The following is a 17304-nucleotide window of genomic DNA, read 5'->3' on the forward strand; positions in this document are numbered from 1 at the left end:
TCTGCAATTAAATTGTTAAAGTACATAATGATTAATGTTAGAGATCTTTACTGAGTTGTTCAAAGGAAATTTCTCTGCCTAATAATCTTCTGTGATAGATACCAATACATAAGTAGAAATTACCTAAATAGTTGTCTTAAAAGCTTAATTGACAGTATTGCTTTTATATTACAAACATTTAGAGATTGCTGCCACTCTGTGAGAGTTCTCTTCTAACAGTAAAACAATGAAACATAACTAACAATAGAGCAAACTCAGTTTAAAGTGTATGAAACATTCCATATCTGTTAAAGTGTTTCCCCATTTTTAAAGGTTTTTTTTTTTTAATTAACAGAAATCTGTTTTCTCCCCCATCCCAATGAATAAAACAAAAACAAATTCTCATGCAAAACAAATTCCATTACTGGCTATACACAAATACAAAGACACACCCTCCCACACTCCCAAATATCTATCTATGTCTTTTTCTACTCCCTAATCATCTATCACCTTTTGGTCAAGAGGTCAATGACATGAGTCATCATCAGTCCTCTAGAATCATGGATGGCATTGACGATCTTCATCAGAGTACTTATCAATATCAAAAATTTTTTGTCTTTAGAGTGTTGTATTATACAATTTTTTTCCTCCTGGTTCAGCTTATTTCATTATAAAAGTGCTCAATTTTTTTTATAATATTGATGTTATAGCATAAATTATTCTGCTCATTTTGCTTACTTCCCTCTTCATCAGTTCATACAAATCTTTCTGGGTTTTTATGAAACCACCCTGCTAGTCATTTTCTACAGCACAATAGGATTCTAACACGTTCATATACTGCAACTTATTCAGCTATTCCTCAACTGATGAGCATTCCTTTACCTTCCAGTTTTTGTGCTACTAAACAAATGGCTCTTATAAATATTTTTGTACCTATGGGACCTTTTCCCATTTCATTGATCTCTTTTGGGCATAAGCCTAAAAGTGCTGTAGTTGGGTCAAAATTCCAAATTACTTTCCAAAATGGTTATACCCATTCAGTGTATCAAGAGAACTGTTTTCCCATAGCCTCTCCAACATTTATCATGTCATCTTTGCCAACATGGTGGGTGTGAGGTGGAAAGATTTGCTTTAATTTGCATTTCTCCATTTAGTAAAGATTTGGAACGTGTTTTTATGTGACTATAGATTGCCTGGGTTTCTTCCCTTCAGTATTGCCTCTTCATATGCTTAGACCATTTATCAGCTGGGGAACAGTTCTTTTTTCTTATAAATTTGGATGAGTTCATTATATATCTTGGAAATTAGGCCACACAAATGAGATCTAATTGGAGAAACCTGATGCAGACATTTTTCTTGAGTTGTTTACATTTGTGCAAAAACTTTAAAACTATATGTCATCAAAATTAAAAATAACTGAAAAGGAGCTCTGTGTTTAATCACTACTCTATTACTTGAATGCCAGTATACACCCAGAAATATAATAGAACTAATAATATAGGAGTTAGCGTACAGGACATATTCTGCATTTTGAGTTTCTTCCTCTGACACTGCTCATTGCAGCAAACTTCTTCCTAGATTTGTCTTAGAAGTCTCTTCAAAACATTTCTGTTGGGAACAGGTCTTTATTAAGGACCTCACTTCTCTACCAAATGCAGTTGATGCAGTACTGCAAGTAGAGGAAACTACTACCTTTTTCCTTATTGGGTATAAAATCAATTCAGGCTTTTTAATAGTATTTTCATGGGTCAGCTGTCTACCTCCTATTGTGGCATTAATTATAGTTATTAGCAAAAGAACTACCATGTACCAAATTGTTTTGAGATCTAGCTTTAGACCAAATATCCCATATCTTATACACCACAATAAGTTCCAAAGGGATACATTAGCAATATCTAGATATGAATGGTCACATCACCAATTCAGGGAAACATGAAAAAAATGACCAATTAGATCTTCGGATAGGAATTGATGACCAGCAAGGGATGGAGAAGATTAGAGAAGTGTTATTATTTATAAAAATCATGACATATACATGTACATAGTGCCTTAATGTCTACAAAACGTTTGTTCCAACAACCCTCTAAAATAGAGAATGTAAATATTACTAGCCTCATGTTAAAAATAAGGAAACTAAGGCTTCATCAAAGAGGTCAAGGACTTGCCCAGGGTCATATTGCTAGAATATATCTGAGCTAGGACTTGAATTAGGGTCTTTTGCCTCTTTCTACCATAACATACATCTTCTGGACATAAAAGTAATAAACTCCTCTAGACCACTTTCTAGACTGCTAGTTGCCAAGAAGACATCACTGTATGTTGGTAAAATTGATAATACTAGCTCTCATTTATGCAGCCTTTTCCAAAAAAAATAAAATAAAAATAAAAGTAATAAACTCTAAATTTTTCAGATATTTTACCTAAAATTTTCATCAGCTATCTATATCTTAATGTTTTGAATTCTACATTTCAAATATCATAATTAACTTATTTGTGGATCAGAAACTATGATACTGTGTAAGGAACTCCCCTTCTGGAAACTCTCTACAGCAAAGTATACTGATGTTTCCACAAAATTAGTCAGTTAACATGTGGTATTGAGAGATTAAATGTTTTGCCCAGGATTTCAGATAGTAGGTATAACAGGCAGAACTTGAACTCAGGTCTTCCTAATTCTGAGGAAGGCTCCACTATACCATGACATTTTCCACCAAAATAACATTGACACATATATTGATGGATTCAGTTTACATAATAGCTCCTCCCCCACTACTGTTGTCATTTGTACTTAACTAGCCTCTTATCAGACTTATTCAACTTCATGACACATGGTATGGCCAAAATACCTTTCAAAAGGAAATAGTGCTATTACAATGTCCATTGCTGCTCAATTCTAGCTTCTAGTACATGCTGACAAACATCTCAGCAGAAACAACATGCCAGGGAAGATTTTGGCCATTCTGTTGCCTCCTGAATTCTCTCTGAACAACAGCAACAAAAAAGCAAATGTAGTAACAGAATAAAAGACATTGTAAGCACAGAAGTGAGTCCCCATATAGAAATTTCTGCTCTGTCTCATAGTCAAGTACCATTACACTCCTATATGGAGTAAGCCAGGAATACTCCAATACTACGCCCAGATTCACTACGGAGACTGTACTAGAAATCATGACCAAATAGACTACCAAGAGGTTATATAAAGCACATAAATTAATACATCAGCAGATTCATTCTACAGGAAATAAGAATGTGATATTGACTCAACTGGATAAGAATACCTGTACTGTCATATATGTCTGTTTCTTACTTTATTTTTTGAAACTTAGATCATATATTCTGTGTGAACAAGACCTTATTTTAACACAGTGATGCTTATCACAGTATTTGGTATGTAGTAAGAACAAAGTAAATGAGTAATGGTGAAAAGCACAGAAACACTGAGTCTCTAGTAGCTGGAGACATTAAACATGGAAACGATTAGCACATAATTCTTTACACAATGGCAGAAATCATGGCTGTCAATATCAGTATATTCCAAGGAGATCATTGTAGAGGGTAAGGTTTTATGATTACAAAAATATTTATAGCAGTACTTTTTGTAATAGTAAAGTACTAGGAGGAAAGTGGGTGCCTGTCACTTGAAGAATGGCCATACGAATTGTAGTATGTGCAAGTAATGGAATATTACCATACCATAAGAAATGATAAATGTGAAGAATTTAGAGGAACTTGGCAAGACTTTAATAAAATGATACAGAATAAGCAGGACCTAGCAGAACAATTTATACCTAATACAATGGAAAATAAAACGAAACAGAAATAATTCAGAACTCAAATCAATGTTGAGACAAATCTTGACTTCAGAGAATTTGTGAAGCGTCCTGCATTTATTGGCAAAAGAGTGGTAAATAACAGATACGCAATGAAACATGGATTTTAAGGCAGGGTCAATGTGTTTTGATCTCTAGTTGGCTCCTCTTCCTCTCTCCCTTCACCCTGGAGAAAAAAGCCTAAACTGAGTATTAATAACTGAGAAGTTACCAGAAAACTCTGCCTGTTTGCATTTGTCCATGCATTTCAAAAGAGAACACAGAATTTTTAAAATTCCAAATCTTTAGTTAATGGAGTTTCAAATACTACAGCATCCAAATGGAAGAAAATTTTATCTTGTTTATTTCTTTGAGGTTTAGCATTTCACAATATTTCTCAACTAATACCACGTAAGTGACCACATACGCCATTCATGCATAGCGCTAATTCAACTTCATCGCACCAGTGATCTCAATTCCATTAAAAAAAAAAGCATTCCTAGTTGGCTAATGTTGTGTGTGTGTGTGTGTGTGTGTGTGTGTGTGTGTGTGTGTGTGTGTGTGTATTCATTCCAGTAGGTTTATATTTTTTTTTCCAAGTCATCAGGCTAAGTTTACATATGGTTTAATGACATTTTAAAAGCTAGTAAAAGTAGATGTAAATGCAAGCGTTATTAAACCTTATTTTACATTAAGGACTTTTAAAAGGATACCCTGCATTTTTAAAAGACTCACATAAAAGAATGGGGAGAGGCATTTTATCTTTGAACTAGCTTTTCATTAAAATTGACATTTAATGCTCTTCATAGTCTGGCTCCAGTCTATCTTTCCAGACTTATTTCACATTGTTCCTTTTCACACGCTCAACATTCCAGGCCAAACACTCACTAAGGTGTTCTTCAAACAATATTCCCTCTGCTGTCTCCATGCCCAGAATGCACACCCTCCTCACCACTACCTCTTAAAATTCTTAGCTTCCTTCGAGGCTCAGTTGAGAAGCCCTTTCAATCCCCCTGGTTATGAGCTCTCTTGGGAGTTGTATAAATGGTCATATCAGCTAGTGGAATGTATGTTCCTTGAGGGCAAAAACTAGTCTTCATTTTGTTTTTGTATTCCCTATCCTTGGGCACAGGAGAACTTAATAAATGCTTGCTGAATTGAATTGAATTTCCAGTGGTTTGTGAATGAGTGGGGTGGTCCCTTTTCAACATCTGTGCTCCTACGGCCTGTGAACCAATTTTTCTAAAAAATCTATATTCAAATAGCATTAATCTAATACATAGATACTTGTTAATAATAAATTAAAACAAATTTTATGTGAAACTATAAGCTATTATTAAACTGCTTTGTAGGATACCTAATTAAAAATTTTACAATAAAAAGGCAAAGAAAAACATAGTAAGGTGTACAAAAGGATAGATCTTTCTAAAATTTCAATTTATTTGACAGACTCCTAGAATTGACTATAAAACCTTATTCCCCACTTTTTAAAACTATATGGTATAAAAACTTTATGGTATAAAACTATATGGTACACAAAAGATATAAATACTATGAAATATTTTTCAAGATAATTAAAACTTGTAATACAAAATAATTATCTTCAGGTACAGATCTGTATATTGAGAACTTTTTGCACATTGATAACATTTATTCTGATAATATCACTATGGTCTGCCGCTATAGAGAAGCTCCAGTCTGACAGTTTAACTTTTTCTTGGACACACCAAGCTAGAGGTATATGAGGGCTTACTGTTTTCTGACAGAGAGACTGACAAATAGCATGTTATAGTAGAAAGGACAGCAGATTTCCGATCAGAAGACATCAGTTTGGACTTCGATGATTTTTTTTTCCCTCTTCCTCTTTTTTCTTATTAAAAAAAATCTTTGTCCTAAAGAATGGCTTTCTGGGATGGGGAGGTGGAAGTCTATGGGGGATATGAGATGATGTGAAAACAAAAGATAGCAATAAAAAATTCTTCTAAAAAAAGATTATTGTTTTAGAGATGAGTGACTCTACATAATTCCTTTAACCTCTCTGAGTTGCGTTCTTTCCTCTGATGCTAAAAGAGGTGGTTAGATAAGATGATCGCTAAGTTTCCATCTAGATTCTATGTTCTAAGAATCCAAACTTCACAGAACAAATCCCCTCAATAAAAGGATTTGTTCTATAAAACTTGGACTCAGTCAAAAGGCTGCACACAAGGACCTAAAAGGCCACATGTGGCCTCGAGGCTGCAGATTCCCAATCCGTTTTAGATGAAGAACCAGAGAACAAGGTATACAATAATGACAGTATTGTAAAGAAAAACAACTTTGAAAGACTTAAGAATTCTGCTCAATACAATGAAGAGCCATGTATCCCAAGGGATAGATGAGAAAGCCTGCTGCCCAGCACCTGGTAGAAAACTGATGGCAACATGAGAAGAAACTCAAAGGACAACATAAGACCTACATTGTGAGATCCAGCCAGTGTGGGAATTTCTTTTGATTGACTGTAAAAATTTGTTAGAAAGGTACTGTTGTTCTTTTTTCTTTCCTCTTCCCAAGGAAGAATTTTGAAAGGTACATGTAGAATTTATTATATTCTGAAAAGGAAAAGGAAGCTATCCACATTAGAGATTTGTGGTTTCCTATACAATCCTCTCTTTTTCAGTTCTTTAAATATAAATGCTTGATGTTTGTTGAGGTCAGAACGAAACTGTAATCAAAAAACTGCTTGCTTAAATGAGATTTGGTGAACATTTTCATTATTCTTCGTCAGTATAGATAAAAGACTAAAACAAAATTGTCAAAAATTATAAGAAAATCATCTCTACGTATTATGAAAATCATCTACATATTTTCCAAGTAAGAATAGGAATGAACTTGCTTTCCTGGGTGTTTATGGTTATAATAATTAATCATGTTACATGCTTTTGTATTTTGACAATTTGACGAACCCCACAAAAGTAGTGAAATGAGGTCAAAGGAAGCCTTATTAAATTTTTTCTAATCTACTTCAATTCCAATTTCAGAATCTGTCATTTATCGTACTCAATTATTATTAAGAAGACAAAGTATCTGGTACATAGAAGGTGCTTAATAATTTTTTTCATTCATTCCTTTATTTGTCTTTCATTCATTCCTCTGAGACAGATAAATGAGGTTCTGATATAGCCAATTCAAAAGCCAATGGCACAAGTCCATTTTGTCATTCTAAGAAAGAAGATTTTAAAAATGCCATTCAACTAATTAGAGGCCACTGCTCTTCAATACCAATCAAGAGCTTGTGAGGTCTCTATTCTTTGTTCATAAAAAAAATTCTAAATTAAACATGTTGGTAATTGGATTTTGGGGGTGTTTTAGTTATATTTCTGAATGCAGGATAAAGAAAATTTGATTCAATGTTTCAAGGACAATAAACTTCATTCAATCCTTTGCATTTAGAGTCATGCCCTAGAAAGAGTTCTGACTTTTAAGACTGAATGATACAAAGTTAAGAACTTTAAAACAAATGCTTGAGTATAGAAATAAATACTATGACTTTTTGCCCATATAAGGCATGAGGGACTTTTGAAGAACACAACTTAAGTCACAACTTACATAATTCAACATGTAACAAGGCAAGAATATTTTTATAATTCTGCATATTAGGAAGCAAAAATACTACTAAATATTTCACTTCCATTACAATACTTCTTTAACAGTATGGGGGTCCCAAGCTCAGCCCCTACAGCCATCACCGAGGAGGAGAAAGCATAGTGGAAAGACCAACAACCAACAATAGGCAAGATAGATAGAGAGTCCTTAGAGGGGCAGCAGCATCCCAGCAGTACCACCATTCTTGCTTTAAGCCCAGCCCTCAAAGCTGTCTTCTAAAGGAAACGACCTCTGTGGAAGAAGGCATCGATCAACTCCAACAACTAACAAACAACTGTCACACCCAGGACAGGCAAGTCAGCTTAGGTGAAATAGCAAGGGACAGTTTGAGGGACAGACAGGACGTAGCATGTGCCAGGCATATCAAACCACCACCAACCACTATAATTATCATCTCTCTTCAGACTTTGATAGGAACAACCTAGAACCCAGATCCCAGGAACCTTGGGAATAGCAATGTTTCCTTAAGAAGCAAATCCTACAAAGATGCAGGTTGGCCACTACTCCTGCAGGTACTATATTCACATACAGTGAAGATCCAGAAACAAAAATTCTTGCCACCAAAGTCCTTGGCATTGTCAAGTGGATCAACACCAGAAACTGCTGTGATTGTATCAGTGGAAATGATATTGAGGAAGAATACTTAAGCCCTGCTTTACAAATACACTCAAAAGGCCATTAAGCTTTTCCATCTGATGTGTGGCTGAAACCTTCCATATGTGTCGCCTTCCCCATTAGACTGTGAGCTCCTTAATAGCAGGGATTGTCTTATTTTTCTATTTTTATTCCCAGCACTTTGCAAAGTGCTTTGTACATAGTAAGCACTTAATAAATGTTTTATTCATTCATTTGTTCTTAAGACTCACCCAGACTACAGCTCTGTGAGACGATGGGCAATTAACTTACTCACTTCATCTCAACCTTATTTATTTGCAAATTGGTTTTATACTATTTCCAATTTATACTACATCTTTTCACAAGGCTATTTGTTGTAAAAGAAGGAAAGGAGATTTGATGTGCGTGTGTGTGTGTGTGTGTACGTACATACGTGGTACTTTATATATTAGGTTGTCCAGTGATCAGGGTTTTGTGAGGTTCAAATGTCACACTACATGTAAAGCACTTTGCAAAGCTTTATCAAACCCTAAATAAAAGTTAGCAATTGTTATTATTAACCTACAATCAATAGCCTTCAAGTCTGGTGATGATTTCCTTCTGAGCTTTCTACGATAGGCATGTTAAGCTCAAATAACGTTTATATAGCGATATGGAGGTGGCAGGTAAACGTTTAACAACTGAGCTATCCACAACAGAAATGTAAGCACAGGAACTTTTAAGCTTGGTCTACATTAATAATATTTCCTAAAGTCTAGAAATCAACAAAACAATAAATCATAGTGGTTCATATTCATACTGAAAATTTAACAATGCAGCTTACACAAGGTGGTTAGAGCAGCCTCCATATAACTTAACCAGTGATAGCGCCATCAGAGAAATGCCCTTTTCTGTAAGTGAAGAAAAGGAACAAATTCTGCTAATAATATTCAAATAACCAGGGGTGGATTTGATTCCATATTATCACAGCAGCAGTACTGTAAACCTCTGAGAGAAAAAGGGACTAACAAAAATCTAACTCTGCAACTTCAACTCCTTGCTTTGCCTTCTGCTTGCTGGACCCATGCAAAAAAGAATCTAGTTCTTCTTCCATGCCTATCACTCTTTCTGCCATGTTATACTCTTCACCCAAATAATGAATGGCTAGTCTCTCCCTCCAGCAGGCCTTGTATATTAGTCTCTTTCCTATTTCCAGGCATCCCTAAAAACTCAATGTGAACTGAAATCACTCACTCTCCATGCCCAGCTGTTTCTGTTCCATTTCCTCTCCATGTGAAGAACAGTAACTCCAGCATACTTCTCTAACCTGAATCCTCAATGTAGCTGAATCTTCTACCTTTGTAACCTTAAAAAAACCTAAAAAATTTCAGCTGTCATCCTTGCAAAAATACCCATTAGCCATAATTAGTTTACTGAGATATGGTTAAGCATATTTGATGTAACTCACACTAGTGTTTTAAATGGTCGCAATTTTGATACAGTAAAAACTAATTCTCATCAACTATTTTTAACATCCATTTTCTGCTCTAATTAAATGGTTGTATTCTCTCCCATCCTCCTTTACAAAATAGTATGAATATTTGCTCTAACTTAGTCTGTGGTTGTGCTCCAGCCTGATTGATCTCCATTTGTCTGTTCTCCCTTTCCAGATATAAAATGTGAGGCCCAGTAACAGAGGTAAGAGACTCTGATGAAAGCTGAAGGTCTCTCTGCCAATGGATCAGAGTCAGTATGATTCAACTTTGATCCCGCCTGCCACTAAGTTCCAATTCTTTAAAACCCTATTCTCTATTACCTCTATGGAAGCCCAGGATAACTTCAATTATAAGATGCTCCTAAGCATCAGCTAGCCAAATAACTCTTGATTTGTTAGCATAGGCATGGTTCTTGCCAGGCCCTCAGTAAGTACATTTATGTTTAATCTGAATTTTATTATACTCTACCTTTCACAAAACAGCATTTATTAATTTATTATTATAGGAAACATTAAGTAGCAACACAATGGAAGTCACCCATTGGAAAGTGAGCACACAAAGCAAGGGGAAGCAGATGCCTTTTCTCCTCCATTTGCTCTTCAGGGACCCACAAGCCCATTATCTAACTGACTGCTTTTGGGAAAAGACTGAGAGACATACCTACAGACGTGGTTTAAGTTTCTTTACAATAGAGTAACCCATAATATCGTTCAAGAGAAATCGTAGAACAATGTAGCTTACTTCTATCTCTACAACTATACATTCATTATATGAAGCCATTAATGAATTAAATCTAGGGAGAATAAAATACAATGATATTTAATTTGTACAACTTCCCAAGGAGCTCATTTTGAGAACTATGAGGAAAGTGACAGAGAATCATCTCCAAGGGAAACTTCACAATGTTATTATTTACCTATTCAAGTAGAATTTTATTTAAAAATCAGAAAAACCTATATGTCTCTACCAGGTGCCTTAGAGTGATACACAATAGGGAACAGTTACGCCATAATGCTTTAAATTCCAGGGAATGGAACTTAATAATAGCCCATCCTTCTAAGTCAAACTTACCCTCATCCTTCATTCAGATATACAGAACCACTTAGCCACAATAATACGTTTTAGAGGAAGAGCATGAATTCAAGCTATCCTGACTCCAAAGCCAGGCTACCTAGTCTACTAATGAGACAACTACCCAATTCTAAAGGTTACACTGAGGTATGGATGTCAATACTGGCTTTTGCTTTAAACCTAATATTCACTATTATTAAGCAGTTTGCAACCTTCCTTGCAATACAAATTTTAAGAATAGTCAGACTACATTTTGGTAGACTTATTTGCAACTCTAAATTGTGGTTCTTAAACTGTGATTCAAGTGTATTTAGATTTAAAACCTAAAAATTTTGTTGTAGGAGCCATTTTCAGAGCCAAGTGATATGCCTCTTTTCTCATAATACCATATTCACAAAGAAATTTTTCTCTAAATCCATATTTTAATATATCTTATACTGACCTGATGCTAGCAGACTTTGCTTTCAAATCATTCCACCTCTGGTTCATATCATCTAGTCGATGCTGGAGAATGGCCGCCTCATCTGAATTTCCCAAAGCTTTTACCATATTCTGCCTATTTCCATCAATATTTTTAAAGATGTCATTGTGGGCGTCAATTTCAGCCTGTATGTCCTATGAAAATAAGAAGAGAAAAAATGCAAATGTTAAATACTAGTTTGTTGATGTTATCTGTGACCAATAAACACAGTTTATACATATACATATATATATATATATATATATACACACACACAGACACACACACATTTATGTATGTATGTATGTTTGGGGTTTTTTGCATAACTAGATTTTTACTGGTTCCTTATCAAAGGGTTTCCCTTTATAACAGATTAAATGCGACAACTGACTTTTTAAAAAATGTTTCTTCCTTGGAAAATTACAGAATTCAATACTCTTTAAATGGGACTTCTGTATTTTACTTGTTTAAGATTATTTCAAAGACAGAGCTTTCAGGTTCTAGGTAAAGTTGGGGGATTTTTCCTGTTGTTTTTAATATTGTACTCTTCACAAATTCTAATTTTAACAATTGACCCCAAATCATTTAGCTTTATTTTGTTACAAACGTCAAACTACTAATTCTTATCAAAAGAAACATCTACTTATTCTCTTCTTTACATATATTCTTTTAAATGTGTTAAAGGTCTTACAATGGACACTATCAAATTGCATAATTTTATATTACTGTACAAAGCAAGAATTAGGCAAACCTAAAAGTTTTTTGTTTGGACTCTATGTAATATATAAAAAGCCCTAAGAAAGCACAAGAAAATCTATCTCCTTTCTCTGTTAACAGAATATTAACTTAATTCCCTCAAATAATAGTTGGATGCTAACTTTTCTTTCTAAATGAAATATAATAAGCTGATTGGAAATGCAACATTTTGAATTTAAGCTGATTCCTTTTAACATTTAGGCTTCTTAAAGAAAGCAAGATATAGGATCATGTATTTCAAATTGAAAGAATCTTAGGAGTTGATTAGTATAAATTATTCATTTTACAGATGAGAAAACAGGCCCCAAGGGAATTCAGTGGCTTTTCCAAGGCCACACAGGTAGTTTCAAAGTCAGGATTTGAACTCACATCTTATGACCCCAAATCCAATCCTCCTTCCACTGAAAAACATTATTAGCATTGCTCAAAGAAGATCATTACATAAACTTTCTTTGATTTTTTTTTAACAGTACTTTTCTAAGAACAACTTCGGGAGCCAAGATGACAGAGTAAGCAGTAAATAGCCATAACTTTCCCATATTCACCCCCAAACAACCACAAAATAGTGCCCCCCAAACAAATCCTGGAACACCAGAACCAGCAAAAAGAAACAATCTTTTAGCCCAAGACACTTGGAAAATTGGCAAGAAAGTCTCACTTGGGTAAAAGAAACCTGGAAAGACTTATATGAACTGATGCAAAGTGACATGAGCAGAATCAGGAAAACATTATTCATAGCATCAGCAATATTGTGTGATGATCAACTATAAATGACTTAGCTCTTTCTCAACAACACAATGATACAAGAGAAGTACAAAAGACTCTCACAAAAAGAAAATGCTATCCATAGCCTGATAAAGAACTGATGGACTCTGAATGGAGATCAAGCATACTTTTTTCAATTATTTTATTCTTTTTTGCACTTTTTTCTCCTTTTGATCTTTTTCTTCTTTCATAACTGTAACTAATATAAAAATATGTTTTACATGCTAGCACAGGTATAGTCTTATCAAGTTGACTACCATTTTAGGCAGACAGAGGGGACAGAGGAAAGGAAAAAAATTTGGAACCCAAAATCTTGAAAAAATGAATGCTAAAAATTATCCAGACATGTAATTGAGGGAAAAAATAAAATACTACTAATCATAAAAAGAGTATGTGTCTAAAATAACTCTCAAGAACCATTAAATCACAATAACACCATACACAATCTCACATTTTCCTTAGAAATTGAGCACTGAAAGAATATGCTGAATTTTGCTAGTTTGACTTAGGCAATATACAATCCCCTGGCAAACTGATATAATAAGGAAAGGAGTCAATAAGACTACTGCATCTTGGGACACTGAACAAGTATGACATCAATATGGCATTGATTGCCAAATCAAAATCAAAGACTGGCTGAATGGTGAGATTTCTACATAATTTATACATATATACCTGTGATGATGTAATATTAATCAAACGAAGCAAGCCAAAGAAAGAATCTAGAGATTTACCAAAGGGACTATGATAATATATTCAAGAGCTCATAACATAGGACTGAACAGCATGAAATGTAGTTCTAATAAAAACTTTGAGCTGACCATGGTTCTGTGGCATGGTCTAAAAGCCAATGGGCCCTTTCAGAAAGTGGCTGGTGATATTAATGATAGTACAAATTTTTCAACTTCTTAAGGCATAAAGGATTATTTCCACTAGCTCTATCATTACAATGACAACCCTGAAAGTATAATCACATAATCAAAATCTCAATCAGCAGTCTTAGTGTCAAACAAAAGGAAAACATTTTAAGTTATTTTTTTAACTGAGTTTAAAAACATCCCATTTTATCTTTTAAAATTCAGCTTAAAGAGAATTTGTATATACAAACTTTGGACCACACAATATAATTATGTTTTTATAATACATGGTGACCATACAGTGAATTTAGAATTTGACAATGAGGGCAAAGTGTTTTTTAAGAAAGAACTAGTTAGGCTAGTTAAACTATGTAATGTGGGAACTGTTTTGTAATTCCTATTTGGATACAAAGATTTAGAATTGAAAATGAAAATTGGAAGCAATCGGCACAAAGATCTGTGATGGGATTAATTCATTCTCTTCCTCTTTGTTTACATTTTGTTTATTTTTGTATGGTATATTTACCCAACCCTACATTTCATCAATAATGTTTTCTTCTGATAGGGTCCTGACTTTTTTCCTAACAGGGAAGAAGTGTTGACTCCTTAGAAACAAATTCCTTGCTGTATCCCAAAGTTCAGGCCAAACAAACAAAATCAGCTATTAGAGGAAAATAAATTTACCATTCCTTTGCTAAAAGCAGACAGGAATTCAAAGTTTAAGAGTGATCATGGAAATCCAAGGGATTACTCATTCGTTACACATTCCCCAGAGTTCTCTAGTTTTGAATATAGGAAGAAGATATGATCTTTACAACATCTAAATGTTAGCCATATGAAAAAGACATAAAACAATTTATTTGGCTTATTATGAGACACAATGTGGTTTCTCAAGTAAATATGCTTATGGGACAGTTCTCAGTGCTGATTTGGAGTTTGTAAGATTATTTGGTCATCTCTGACAATGAAAATGAATAGACACATCAGTTGACTTATTTCCATCACTATTATGCAGGTTTAAATCTCACTTTTCACAACTATGGCCAACAATTCTTGGCAGACCATAGCAACCACTACCACTTGAGCCACAAAAGCTTAAAGCCAAACTTCTTTACTGAGAGTTTTTTTTTTCCTTTCCTGTTAGTCTAAATTAATGCTCATCTTTGTCTCAACATGGTAAACAAAAGAGTGAGCAAGGTCAGAGTACGCCTATTCTACCTCCCAATTAATTTAAAACTACATAATCTGATTATTTTTTTTAAAAACCTTGAATATATTAAGAATAAGCAAAAAATAATAATTACAGGTCAAATCATATTATAAAACTACCTAATCCAACAGAAGTCTTGCAGTAAAAAAAGTAAAAGCAAAATAAATTGCCAAATTTCAAAGAGTAGCCTAGTTATTTGGCATTTCAATTCAATAAAAATCTAGCGTAACAAAAAAAAAATTGAAATATCCTTTTAAAGCACTACTACTAATAAAAATAATATAATAATGGTATTTATATAGCACTTTAAGGTTTATAAATATTATCATATTTTATCCTTGCAACAATCCTAAGAGGTAGATGCTATTATTATCCCTATAATAATACAAATGAGGAAACCAAGACAGACAGGTTAAATAATTTGTCCAGGGTTGCACAGCCACTAAGTGTCTAAGGATGAATTTGAACTCATCAGTCTGACTCCAAGTTTAGCATTACATCCATTGCAACACCAAACTGCTTAGTAGATTAAGTAGATTGGACCTGGATAAAAATAAACCTATTTTAGGACAGTAAAAACATATTTCATGTGCTTTATATTTAACAATTTTCAAAACAGTCTTTATACTTATCAAATTTTGAGCATTAGGGTGAGACAATGAATCAAGCTCAGAAAACAACCATGAAATTGGGGGGAGGGGGGTAATAGCATAAGGAGGGAGACGCAAGTCTCCCTATCTTATACAGGGTTAGAAATCAAGTAGGACCCCTCACAGCTTGAAAGTTTGAACATAGTCTCTTTTTCCAGCCTGAGTCAATTTGCCCCTCCTTACGCAGTCTGGTGGTCCTCCGCTCCCGGGGGCTCACCACATTGGAGCCAGCCTTAGTGTGGACACCCTGGCTTTAGTCCTACAATAGCTCAAAATTCCTGAGTTCAGGCAATCCCCAGTCTCAGCTACTCAAGCAAAAGGGAATAAAGGTATGTTCCACCATTCCTGGCCAATAGGTACAATTCTTAAAGAACTTCTTTTCATATATACTTCATAAGCCCATTAGACTTCAAATGAGGTATCAAAACTGCCAACCACAAGCTTAACACATTCAATTCCTATTAAATTTAAACAAGTACTGCTAAGGAAAACATTTGGCTACCCATTCTAGCTGGAAAGGGGTCCATTCCATTGATGAAAAGAACACATACTATTTTTCCTCTTAAAAGATTATATTTAGTTGAATAGCATACCAGGATAGTTTCAACTGATTTCTTTAACTGGAATGGGGTAGAGCGTTAGCTCACTCAATTAGTTGAGTTCTGACTTTTTCCCAAATAAATCTGAACTCTTTATGGTCTCCTTATCTACGAGGCTAGGGTCCTGCTGTTGTCACTTTAGGGGATTTCAAAAGGATTCCCCAAGAGAACACTGTTACTTAGGCAAAGAAGCCCTTGAAGAGAATGGCAATTGCCATAAATCATAAATAACTAGTGGTGGAAGTGCAGATATTAAAATAAGACATTAAGTTACTCGAAAATGTCATTCAGATGGAACTGCCCATCATTATACCTACTATGATTACTATGTAAATGGATCAAGACATACACAAACCCAAGCAGCTCAAGTGTGACAGTACATTAATTATCATTAAAGTCCTCAGATCCTTTCTTTCCAAAGCATTTTCAAGGGGAATTTAATTACTTCAAGTCAGAGTGGGCAATAAAATTGACTCATCAGCTGGATTCAGAAGAGATGCTTTGGTGCAAAATTCTGCCAAGAGTCAAATCCCATTTTTAAATTTTTATTAAAATACTAGCAATGGCCTAAGGAATTGGAAAATGGCCTGGAACACTGGGCCATACCCATATATTTTATGTTATCCCCTCTGTAATAGTTAGCATTTCTATCACAATTTAAAGTATGCAAAGCCATATACATATATGTGTGTGTGTGTGTGTGCGTGTGTGTGTGTGTAAATAATCTCATTTGATCCTCGCAATGGCCATATAAGGTTAAGTCCTGTTATTAGTCAAATCTTACAGATGAGAAAGCTGAGGCACAGAGAGATGAGATAAGGACCTTGCCAAGGCATCTGAGGCAAGATTTGAACTCATGTCTTTCCAACTATAAGCCCAACACTCTACTGCACTCTTCATTTAAACTTTTTTGGGGGGTATGATTTAATTCAAACCAAGAAACATTTATTAAATACCTATAGTGTGGGGTGTGATAAAGCACAAACTTGTGAAGCAGGTATGAAAATTAAAGTAGCTAAGAGTTATCTTTCTAGCAGCCAGATCACTGAAACTGGAAAAAAAAAAAGACAACACAGACTAACCCACTTAAGTGTAACGTGATTCTATTTTTGCATATGCAAAGGCTGTCATTCAGCTTCTGGGGTTACCATCTGGCTTCTGCATTATAACCATAGCCCTCAGTCTTTTCTTCCAAACGGCATTAGTGTTTCCGGAGTTATAGCTGGGGGAGGTGCTTCTATTTGTGAGGTGGGAGAAGGACGATGTTCATAAGGCAGAAACCCTTTCCACAGCACCAGTCTTCCTGGCAGTGAATCAATAAAGCACGAGGTAGGCAGCTTTTAAAAAATGAATGGTTTTTTTTTAAGAGTTTGTTTGGGGGTAACTGTAACTGCCATTCATGAGTGGAAGTCAGCA

The 17304-nt window shown here is 34.7% G+C and overlaps 1 protein-coding gene across 2 annotated transcripts in view; it reads right to left on the reverse strand.

Annotated features, from left to right (window-relative positions):
- Window positions 1–17304, reverse strand: part of UTRN (utrophin) — a 467326-nt gene that overhangs the window by 197893 nt on the left and 252129 nt on the right. For both annotated transcript variants that reach the window (XM_036766848.1, XM_036766849.1), the window contains one exon: window positions 11034–11206. In XM_036766848.1, coding sequence (XP_036622743.1) covers window positions 11034–11206 — 173 coding nt within the window. The remainder of the gene's footprint in view (window positions 1–11033; window positions 11207–17304) is intronic.

The sequence above is a fragment of the Trichosurus vulpecula genome, chromosome 7 (assembly GCF_011100635.1).
Source record: "Trichosurus vulpecula isolate mTriVul1 chromosome 7, mTriVul1.pri, whole genome shotgun sequence".
In the NCBI taxonomy this organism is placed as follows: Eukaryota; Metazoa; Chordata; class Mammalia; order Diprotodontia; family Phalangeridae; genus Trichosurus; species Trichosurus vulpecula.